The 12,299-nt window shown below is 40.2% G+C and overlaps 1 protein-coding gene across 8 annotated transcripts in view; it reads right to left on the bottom strand.

Annotated features, from left to right (window-relative positions):
* Nucleotides 1-12,299, bottom strand: part of LOC141265411 (poly(rC)-binding protein 3-like) — a 1,492,220-nt gene that overhangs the window by 197,337 nt on the left and 1,282,584 nt on the right. For all 8 annotated transcript variants that reach the window (XM_073678474.1, XM_073678473.1, XM_073678467.1 and 5 more), the window contains one exon: nucleotides 9,146-9,283. In XM_073678474.1, the coding sequence (XP_073534575.1) occupies nucleotides 9,146-9,223 (78 nt within the window). In that variant the 5' untranslated portion in view covers nucleotides 9,224-9,283. The remainder of the gene's footprint in view (nucleotides 1-9,145; nucleotides 9,284-12,299) is intronic.

Raw genomic sequence — 12,299 nt, forward strand, 5'->3', positions numbered from 1 at the left:
AATTCCATAATCTAATTTATTTTTCTAATATACTTTAATTAAAAATTCCCTACCATTCCCTTATTACACATCAGATCAGATCAGGCGAGAGAGAGCACTGTCATTGTGCACATCGCACAGTGATGAGAATCTACTACTGAAAATCCATCAGAATTGATAACCGATGCATGCTCAGCAGAGCCCAACCCCTTCATTTCAGGGTGGGGATAGAGGCTGTGGCAGTGACTGCAGCCTCTGCCCCCTGATGATGCTTCGCTTCAGTATCCCAAGGATTCTCAAACAAAGCATAATCAAATAAGGAAGTAGTAAAAACAATAAAGCAGATAGTGTAATAAGGGAATTGTAGGGAATTTTTAATTAAAGTATATTAGAAAATAAATTAAATTATTGCATTAAATACGTCCGTGTGCCCCGGGCTTTATGGACCAGGTACGTATTATTACACACAGGCAATCGCTCCCGCACAAAGGCTGTGCGCGCGCGATCGCCGACAGGTGTCATATAATTCTGATATCCTGCACTGCTATGCATTATAACTTCAATCAGACTGCAGAAAGTGAAAGTTACACAATGGGACTAAGTAAAAAAGTGAAGAAAAAAAAAAAGTAAAAAATGTTGTGAAAATATATTTTTTTAAATAAATAAATATATATATATTAATAAATATATACAGTACAGACCAAAAGTTTGGACACACCTTCTCAAAAATTGTACATTCGCACTGAAGGCATCAAAACTATGAATTAACACATGTGAAATTATATACAGTGCCTACAAGTAGTATTCAACCCCCTGCAGATTTAGCTGGTTGACACATGCGGAATTAACTTGGCATTGTGACATTTGTACTGTAGATCAGCCTGGAAGTGGGAAATGCACTGCAGCAATTTTTTTTTTTTTTTTTTTTTTTTTTAAAAACGTAAAAAGTTAATTCAGAGTGTCATTTATTATTCAACCCTTCAAACCACAAGAATTCTGTTTGGTCCCCCTAAAGTATTAAGAAGTAGTTCAGGCACCAAGAATAATGAGCTTCACATTGTGGATTAAAGATCTCTTTTGCCAGCCTTTTCTGACTATTTAAGACCCTCCCCAAACTTGTGAACAGCACTCAGACATGGTCAACATGGGAAAGACAAAGGAGCATTCCAAGGCCATCAGAGACAAGATCGTGGAGGGTCACAAGGCTGGCAAGGGGTACAAAACCCTTTCCAAGGAGTTGGGCCTACCTGTCTCCACTGTTGGGAGCATCATCCATAAGTGGAAGGCTTATGGAACTACTGTTAGCCTTCCACGGCCAGGACAGCCTTTGAAAGTGTCCTCCCGTGCCGAGGCCAGGCTTGTCCGAAGAGTCAAGGCTAACCCAAGGACAACAAGGAAGGAGCTCCGGGAAGATCTCATGGCAGTGGGGACACTGGTTTCAGTCAATACCATAAGTAACGTACTCCACCGCAATGGTCTCCGTTCCAGACGAGCCCGTAAGGTACCTTTACTTTCAAAGCGTCATGTCAAGGCTCGTCTACAGTTTGCTCATGATCACTTGGAGGACTCTGAGACAGACTGGTTCAAGGTTCTATGGTCTGATGAGACCAAGATCGAGATCTTTGGTGCCAACCACACAAGTGACGTTTGGAGACTGGATGGCACTGCATACGACCCCAAGAATACCATCCCTACAGTCAAGCATGGTGGTGGCAGCATCATGCTGTGGGGCTGTTTCTCTGCCAAGGGGCCTGGCCATCTGGTCCGCATCCATGGGAAGATGGATAGCACGGCCTACCTGGAGATTTTGGCCAAGAACCTCCGCTCCTCCATCAAGGATCTTAAGATGGGTCGTAATTTCATCTTCCAACAAGACAACGACCCAAAGCACACAGCCAAGTAAACCAAGGCCTGGTTCAATAGGGAAAAAGTCAAGGTGTTGGAGTGGCCTAGTCAGTCTCCTGACCTTAACCCAATTGAAAACTTGTGGAAGGAGCTCAAGAATAAAGTCCACATGAGACACCCAAAGAACCTAGATAACTTGGAGAAGATCTGCATGGAGGAGTGGGCCAAGATAACTCCACAGACCTGTGCCGGCCTGATCAGGTCTTATAAAAGACGATTATTAGCTGTAATTGCAAACAAGGGTTATTCCACAAAATATTAAACATAGGGGTTGTATAATAATTGACCCACACTTTTATGTTTAAAATTTAATAAAATTCAACTGACCAACATAACTTTTTGGTTTGTAAGATTTATGCTTCTGTTCATAAAACCTACTCTCGTTTGCAGTTTGAAGGCTCTAACTTATTTGCATCTTATCAAACCAGCTAAATCTGCAGGGGGTTGAATACTACTTGTAGGCACTGTACTTAACAAAAAAGAGTGAAACAACTGAAAATATGTCTTATATTCTAGTTTCTTCAAAGTAGCCACCTTTTGCTTTGATGACTGCTTTGCACACTCTTGGCATTCTCTTGATGAGCTTCAAGAGGTAGTCACCGGAAATGGTTTTCACTTCACAGGTGTGCCCTTTCAGGTTTAATAAGTGGGATTTCTTGCTTTATAAATGGGGGTGGGACCATCAGTTGTGTTGTGCAGAAGTCAGGTGGATACACAGCTGATAGTCCTACTGAATAGACTGTTAGAATTTGTATTATGGCAAGAAAAAAGCAGCTAACTAAAGAAAAACGAGTGGCCATCATTACTTTAAGAAATGAAGGTCAGTCAGTCTGAAAAATTGGGAACACTTTGAAAGTGTCCCCAAGTGCAGTTGCAAAACCATCAAGCGCTACAAAGAAACTGGCTCACATGAGGACTGCCCCAGGAAAGGAAGACAACGAGTCACCTCTGCTTCTGAGGATAAGTTTATCCGAGTCACCAGCCTCAGAAATTGCAGGTTAACAGCAGCTCAGATTAGAGACCAGGTCAATGCCACACAGAGTTCTAGCAGCAGACACATCTCTTCAACAACTATTAAGAGGAGACTTTGTGCAGCTGGCCTTCATGGTAAAATAGCTGCTAGGAAACCACTGCTAAGGACAGGCAACAAGCAGAAGAGACTTGTTTGGGCTAAAGAACACAAGGAATGGACATTAGACCAGTGGAAATCTGTGCTTTGGTCTGATAAGTCCAAATTTGAGATCTTTGGTTCCAACCACCGTGTCTTTGTGCGATGCAGAAAAGGTGAACAGATGGACTCTACATGCCTGGTTTCCACCGTGAAACATGGAGGAGGAGGTGTGATGGTGTGGGGGTGCTTTGCTGGTGACACTGTTGGGGATTTATTCAAAATTGAAGGCATACTGAACCAGCATGGCTACCACAGCATCTTGCAGTGGCATCCTATTCCATCCGGTTTGCGTTTAGTTGGACCATCATTTATTTTTCAACAGGACAATGACCCCAAACACACCTCCAGGCTGTGTAAGGGCTATTTGACCAAGGAGGAGAGTGATGGGATGCTACGCCAGATGACCTGGCCTCCACAGTCACCAGACCTGAACCCAATCGAGATGGTTTGGGGTGAGCTGGACCGCAGAGTGAAGGCAAAAGGGCCAACAAGTGCTAAGCATCTCTGGGAACTCCTTCAAGATTGTTGGAAGACCATTTCCGGTGGCTACCTCTTGAAGCTTATCAAGAGAATGCCAAGAGTGTGCAAAGCAGTCATCAAAGCAAAAGGTGGCTACTTTGAAGAACCTAGAATATAAGACATATTTTCAGCTGTTTTACACTTTTTTGTTAAGTATATAATTCCACATGTTTTAATTCATAGTTTTGATGCCTTCAGTGTGAATGTACAATTTTCATAGTCCTGAAAATACAGAAAAATCTTTAAATGAGAAGGTGTGTCCAAACTTTTGGTCTTTACTGTATATATATATATATAGTACCTATAAATAAATATTATTATGAAAAAAATAAACAACAAAAGTACACATATTTGGTATAGCCATGTCCAGAACGACCTGACCTATAAAACTGTCCCACTAGCATGTCCATTAATTTTGCAGACACGCGGCATAATCGCCGCCATTGACTTGCATTAAATCGCATAATATCCGCATGACTACATTTGCACATACGGATATTAAGCGATTCTATGTGCGGATGGTACCTGGGTTTGGAGAAGAGGAGACTCTCCTCCAGACCCAGGTACCATAGAACCTGTTAAAGAAAGAATTTAAAATAAAAAATAAAGATTATACTTACCTTCCGATGGCCCCCGATGTTTTCTCCGCTGCGTCCGGTCTGTTGTATGGGTCGCGGTGGTGTGAAAGGACCTGCCATGACGTCATTTAGTCATGTGACAGGTCACGCGGCCGCTGACGTCGGTAACAGACCGGACGCAGCGGAGAAAACACCGGGGGCCATCGGAAGGTAAGTATAAACTTTATTTTTTATTTTAAATTATTTTTTTTAACAGGTTCTATGGTATCCGGGTCTGGATGAGAGTCTCCTCTTCTCCAGACTCGGGTACCATCCGCACATTGAATCGCATAACATCCGCTTGTGCACATGTGCTCATACGGATATTATGCGATTCAATGCAAGTCAATGGCGGCAATTATGCTGCATGTCTACAAAATTAATGGACATGCTGCGTATTTTTCAGCAATGATAATCCGCAGCGGAAATTTCATAGCACATGCGAATTATCATTGGGGACCATGGGGCACGTATTACCAAGCATTTTTTAAGCATTTTCGCTGCAGAAATTCCGCTGCAAAAACTCTTGAAAAACGCATAGTGGGCACGCAGCCTAAAAACGTCAACTTGTCCCGCAAAAAATAAGCCCTCACATGACTCTGTCGGCCGAAATATGGAAAAATTATAGCTCTCAAAATATGGTGATGCAAAAACTAGTCTTTGCAAAAAAAAAAAAGGGTTTTTTAGTGTGTGACAGCTGCCAAACATGAAAACCTGATTTAAATCTGTTATCGCTGTAATAATACTGACCCGAAGAATAAAGTCGTCTAATCACTTACACCACGCGAGGAACGGCGTAAAAAATAAATAAAAACAATTCTTCACCTGTTGCTGATTTGTTCATTCTGCCTCCCAAAAGATCGCAGTAAGGCTCGGCTTACATCTATTCTGAGCTGAGCGCTTACACCGAGGTTTCCGTGCAAATCTCTGAAATACGTGATTCATATGGAACCCCCACATCCTCTGATAAAAAGGACACGGCTAAACAGAGGCCAGACGGAGTCCAGAGTAACTCTGCTGCCTCATTATAGTGAATGGATCCCTCGGGATAGGGTTAGGGCTGTGTTAGGGTTAGGATTAGGGGTAGGGTTGTGATAGGGTTAGCAGGGCTGTGGAGTCGGTGTCGTGGAGTCAGAGTCAGTATAAAATAGAACAAACCGAAATCTATAATAAAGTTCAATGAAGTTTGTGGGGAATATTTTTTCATAAGAATTTGGGAAAGTTATGAAATGTCCTATAAATGTCTGTCCTATTTCTGATCTAAGGGTCTACACTTTTAGCTGAGATGAATCTGTTTACTGCTACAAATTTACTGCTACAGCTTAAATTTACTGCTACAGTAAATTTATCACTTAAACATGAGCCATGTATGAGGGACTCGGAATCGTGGACTCGGAGTTGGAGTCGGTGTCATGGAAATTTAGGAGTTGGAGGTTTGGCTTACTGACTCCACAGCCCTGAGGGTTAGGGGTGTGTTAGGGTTAGGATTAGGGTTATGGTTGTGTTAGGGCTAGGATTAGGGTTAGGGTTGTGTTGGGGTTAGACTTGTGTTACGGTTAAGGGTTGTGTTAGGGTTAGGATTAAGGTTACGGTTAGGGTGAGGGTTGTGTTAGGGTTAGAGTTGGGGTTGGGATTTTTTCAAAAGTAAAGACAAAAAAAATGATGACGATATGGCAACTACTGTTGAGCGCAAGTGCTCGCACTTGAGTTTGTATTGGGTGCTCGGGTATGCATAGAGCATCACGGGTGCTCGAGTCCCCGCCCTGCATGTTTTGCATCTGTTTGTTTTGCATCTGTTATACAGCCAAAAAAACATGCGGGGATTGCCTGCCATGCACGAGCAATCCCTACATGTTTTTTTGGGTGTCTAACAACCATGAAACATGTGAGACGGGGACTCGAGCACCCATGATACTTGGTGCATAACAGAGTACCCGATGCAAACTCAAGTAGCGAGCACTTGCGCTCAAGACTAATGACAACTTATTCAATATGATGAACTAATGTTATCAAATTTTGTGTCATACCTCTGGGTTCAAAATGTTCACTACACCCCTTGATAAAATTCTTGAGGGGCCTAGTTTCTAAAATGGGGTCAATTGTGGGGGGTTTCCCACTGTTTATGTACATCAGGGGCTCCCCAAACGTGACATGGCGTTTGCTAATTATTCAAGAAAATTTCGAGCCCTGCTGTTTCCTCCCACATATGGGGTATCAGCTTACTCAGAAGAAATTGCACAACAAATGGTATGGTGCAATTTCTCCTGTTACCCTTATGAAAATGCAAAATTGGGGGTTGAAAAACATTTTTGTGGGAAAAATATGAAAATTTTATTTTTACAGCTCAATGTTATACACTTCTGTGAAGCACCTGAGGGTTCAGGGTGCTCACCACACATCTATATAAGTTCCCTGTGCGGTCTAGTTTCCAAAATGGTGTCACTTGTGGGGGGTTTCCACTGTTCCACTGTGGCAAATCAGGGGCTCTCCAAATGTGACATGGCGTCCGCTAATTATTCAAGCAAATTTTACATTCAAAAAGTCAAATGGCGCTCCTTCCCTTCTGAGCCCAGCCATGCCTCCAAGCAGTGGTTTTCCTACACATATGGGGTATCGTTGTGCTCAGGAGAAATTATACAACAAATTTTGTGGTCCATTTTTTCTTGTTACCCTTGGGAAAATAATAAAATTTGGGTCTAAAGTAAAATTTTTGTGAACAAAAAAGTTAAATGTTCATTGTTTTCTTCCACATTCCAAAAATTCCTATGAAGCACCTGAAGAGTTAATAAACTTCTTGAATGTGGTATTGAGCACCTTGAGAGGTGCAGTTTTTAGAATGGTGTTACTTTTGGGCATTTCATGTCATAAAGGCCCCTCAAAGTCACTTCAATGTGATGTGGTCCCTTAAAAAAATGTTTTTGTAAATTTTGTTGGAAAAATGAGAAATCGCTGGTCAACTTTTAACCCTTTTAACTTCCTAAAAAAAAAAAAAAAATTGGTTCCAAAATTGTGCTGATGTAAAGTAGACATGTGGGAAATGTTATTTATTAACTATTTTCTGTGAAATATCTCTCTGATTTAAGGACATAAAAATTCATTGTTTGAAAATTTTCAAAAATTTTCGCCAAATTTATGATTTTTTCACAAATAAATGCAAATCATATCAAATAAATTTTACCCCTATCATGAAGTGCTATATATCACAAAAAAATGGTCTCAGAATCAGAGGGATTCATTGAAGCGTTCCAGAGGTATTACCGTATTTTTTCAGACTATAAGACGCACTTTTTTCCTCCAAAATTTTGGAGGAAAATGGGGGGTGCATCTTATAGTCCGAATGTTGGGGGGGTATATATATATACACTGTGTGGGGTGTGGGGGGAGCGGTAGCGGCGGAGGAGCGGGGCATAGGAGGCAGTTGCCGCCCACTGCAGCCGACACTGTCCCCGCTGCTAAAGAAAATAAATATTCACTGCTCCCCACTGCTCCTTAATAGCCGGCACACAGCCTAGCCGCAGCGCGGCTCCTGCTGTTGCCGGAATCATCTGCGATCAGGATGCAGTGCTGGAGGAGAGAAGAAAGGTGAGTAGGAGTGTTTATTTTTTATGTGCAGCCTGGTGGGGATTAGGGGGACCATGCATACTAGGATAAGAATGAGGGGGCCATACATACAAGGGTAAGGATGAGGGGTGCCATGCATACCAGGATAACTCTGAGGGGGGCATACATAACAGGATAAAGATGAGGGGGCCATACATACCAGGATAAGGATGAGGGGTGCCATGCATACCAGGATAGGGATTAGGGGTGCCATGCATACCAGGATAGGGATTAGGGGTGCCATGCATACCAGGATAGGGATTAAGGGTGCCATGCATACCAGGACAGGGATGAGGGGAGACATGCATACCAGGATGGTGATGAGGGGAGCCATGCATACCAGGATTGGGGATGAGGGGTGCCATGCATACCAGGATAGGGATGAGGGGTGCCATGCATACCAGGACAGGGATGAACGGTGCCATGCATACCAGGACAGGGATGAGGGGGCCATGCATACCAGGATGGGGATGAGGGGTGCCATGCATACCAGGATGGGGATGAGGGGTGCTATGCATACCAGGATGGGGATGAGGGGTGCTATGCATACCCGGATAGGGATGAGGGGTGCCATGCATACCAGGATAGGAATGAGGGGTGCCATGCATACCAGGATAGGGATGAGGGGTGCCATGCATACCAGGATGGAGGGATGCCAGGCATACCAGGATGGGGATGGGGACCACGTATAAAAGGAAGGGGGGGCATATATACCACGATGGGGGATATTGTCAGAATTGGGGGACATTACCCCTATACCAGTGTACCTTAAAAGTGCATCATGAACTCATTTTTTGCTTACATTTTTTTTTCCTCCTCTAAAACCTAGGTGAGTCTTATGGTCCGGTGCGTCTTATTGTCCGAAAAATACGGTACCTCCTAATATGATACTGGTCAGAATTGTAAAAATTGGCCTGGTCATTAATGTGCAAACAACCTTCTGGGGTAAAGGGGTTAATTACAGTGGCCTTTAAAATGTTTTACCCAGCTCCAGTTCTTTTTATCATCCTAGAAAGCACAATGAACTGTAGTCCTCATACCTTTCCCCACTTGACTGATTGCTGGGGGATTCCATTGACCTAACATACATCTCCGATAGATAGCTATTGCAGCTAAACAGAGGTAGAACATAAAAAGCTAACAGAAATAGTAAAGAAAAATGAAACAATAATGTATGGCCATGAATATAAAGCAGACATAATCCATCAAGTGGACTAAGTCTAACTATTTATAGCTTAAAAAAGCAGTATGGGTAAAGGCATTTATATTGGAGTATAGTGCTTGGAAATTAATGAAATGCAGTAGAATGTTTGCTAAAAATCATATTCATAGGAGTGCCATCTTTTGATCTTACCTTTCCATGCATTAATAAACGTATGGTCAATGTGACATTAAGACCCCCTTCTGGAGTATTTCCATCGTTGGTGTTCATTTCGGGTCACTTCTTTTGGACAGACTGGGCAACAGACTGCTATCTTCTTTCTAATTTAACCTGCAGGAACAAACAAAGTCTATGAAGCAATATGACAAGAACACAAGGTGATCTAACGTCGTGTATAAACTGTTCCCAGCTGAGGAGGACAGACGTTATATACAGTGTATAAATGCACCTTGTCTCTCTACCCTGGCCATCATGTCACTTGTAATGAGGAGCATCGGATTTAGATGAGATTATCCTAGTGGGCATGCGATTAGTAATTGTATGCTATTAATTCTGTTTGCAGTTCTACACTGAAAAATGAAATTTTGTAGTGACAACAAATAAATCTAAACTCAGCATATTTCACCCTTCACCAGCACCTATCAACCGCCTAAATGATTTTTGGCAAATCTAGTAAATGTAGCTCACACTACCAACATGATCCCATTTATGTTTCCACTCTTTCAAAGTAGAAAAGTGAATGCTTTGTTAATGATATTCAAAGGAAATATAGTACAGGATATTCCAAAGCACACACAGCGGGAATAGGGGCATTAGAGCATGATTATAAAACGGATGCTACTTAAAAGGAAGGTGTCAGCTCCTTGAAGACAGCAAAGGAAATACTTATTTTTCTTCTATTGAGAGTCAGAAGCTATGACTTAACAATGTCAACTCTTTCAATCGGGTGATCCCATCTAGAGATTAAAGAATTGTTTTTATTAGTCCACAAATTGTGATTTCAGGGCTTTAGGTCCTGCTCCATATTATAGAAATTGTTTTGCAATGAGCTGAAAATATTTTTCCAAATTATGCTACAATACATTAGATCTATCTAAAACAATTATTTTTAAGTGACACAATGCAGAAGTGTCTATAACGTTTTGTATCGGTAACATTTAAATAGAACTTATAGATGATTATTTAATATACAGTATGTTATTAATACAAGAACAATGGCATATCTGAGAAAATTTCAGGTGAGAATCCAACGCTTGACTAAAAAAGATCCAGAATTTCAATGAACTTAAAATACCTTACATTATATACAATTGAAGTTTTTTTTAGTTTGATCACAGCTTTTTGAAACACTATGAAAATACATGCAAACCAAATATGCCATACAGACTTGAGGAACTCATATAAATGCTTCACTATGTCTTGTCCATCTTCTGTCATTCCTATGGTTTATCAGGAAAAAAAGAGCAAACATTCTCCAAATGACGGAAATTCATTTAAAATGCCATTACTGCTAAAGTGTAATTTCCATATTTTATGGTATATCCACACAATAGCCTTCCATAACTCGCTTAGCCTTTAATGGAGTGAATCATAAAGAAGCATGGACACCTCTTCATTTGTATGTTCTCCCCGTGTTTGCTTGGGTTTCCTCTGGGTTCTCTGGTTTCCTCCTAAACTCCAAAGAGATACTGATAACTTTAGATTGTGAGCCGCAATGGGGACAGTGATGATAATGTCTGTAAAGCGCTGTGGAATTAATGGTGCTACATAAGGAAGCATAATAAATCAATAAAGAAATGTATGTGGAAAGTGGTGACTAGTGGGCACTTTCAAAGCATAAAATGGGGTTCAACAAATCCCATTATCCTCATAAGTAAGATTCCCAGAAGCATAGCTTGTAGATATGGAATATCTTTATAAAACAATACTCTTTTAAATATACTATCCTTATGACCACCACTAATAATTAATTTTGGCCATTTTTACCAATAAAATTTTGGTAAATAAAATAGGAATGATGGGACTAGGGGCAAAATTTGTCTATATGTGATTAGTCCAATGAAAGGAAATTGGTTTTAGAGGATGAGTATTAATGAAACATACTCAGATTGGGTCATGGTCAACAGTTCAGTACCACAGGGTTTCAATATTGGGCCCTCTTCTTTTTAATAAGTTGAATAATGATCTTGTTGAGAGTATACAGAGTAGTATTGAAATATTTTCAGATGATAGTAGGCGCTATAAGGTAATCAACTAAGAGGATGGATTTAGGATAGTTAGACGCATGGGCCAAGAAATTACAATTTAAGTTTAACATAGATATATAATGTCATGCGCTAGGACTGAGGAAGTAAAATATATAATTATGTATTACATAGTAAGACATTGTACATTTATATTTATATATATGGACAGTACAGAGATCTAATGATTTGTATACACATTGGCCTGTAACAATGACAAGGAGACATCCTTTATTTATAAAGAAGAGAAGGTATCTTATATTACAAGTTATCTATACTGGATTTTTGTACAGTAGATGGGATGCTGATTAAAGGCTTTTTACTAATTGCCGTATTTGGAATCAGGAAGGATTTTTCTTCTAATATTGGGGAATTAGCTTCTGTATAATGTTTTTTCTTTGCTTCTGGATCAACATGTAGGACTGTAGCTCAGAATTATGCAGCGTTCATATTTTTTTCAACTAATGAAACAAAAGTATTTATCGGTACCTGTCTCTTTTCCAGCAAAATACAGAAGAGATAATAAGAAAATCTTTCTTCTTAAAGAATTAGAAAAATCTCTATAAATTATTTAAACTGTATTTCTTTATATGTGTTGATCATGGAGACCATTCATGTAAACTGCTAATAAGATTCTATCTGTTAAAATTAACTAAATCTGTTTCCAAATTGTCATGGGGAAAAGTAAATAGCTTACAGAGATGAGAGAGAAGAGCTTGCACTCTCCTCTGTGTGGCTGATCCCCTCTTTTGTAAATAGGTAATCATGGGAAAAAAATTTTTTAAATCAAATGTTTTTATTGATTTTTCTAAAGATTTACACAAAGGAAAAAAAAATGGGAAAAAATAACAACAACCAGACAAACATTGGAGAAACACAGTTCTCCACCCCCCCAACCTTAAGAAGCATTAAACATGAGTTATTTATACATCTTGGCTCTGCAAAACCAGCATAATTAGATGGACATATATTTGAACATAGTAACAATAGTCAATCCAATTACATATAACTTGTGGAAGTACTAATAACATTTTAATTAATTTTCAAAGAAGTTTAATTTGAGGCATCATATAAATGTAACTCAAAGCAAGCCAAGGCGAAAT

This window comes from Phyllobates terribilis, unplaced genomic scaffold (genome assembly GCF_046119375.1).
Source record: "Phyllobates terribilis strain yellow unplaced genomic scaffold, ASM4611937v1 Scaffold_4__5_contigs__length_816908805, whole genome shotgun sequence".
NCBI classification, from domain to species: Eukaryota; Metazoa; Chordata; class Amphibia; order Anura; family Dendrobatidae; genus Phyllobates; species Phyllobates terribilis.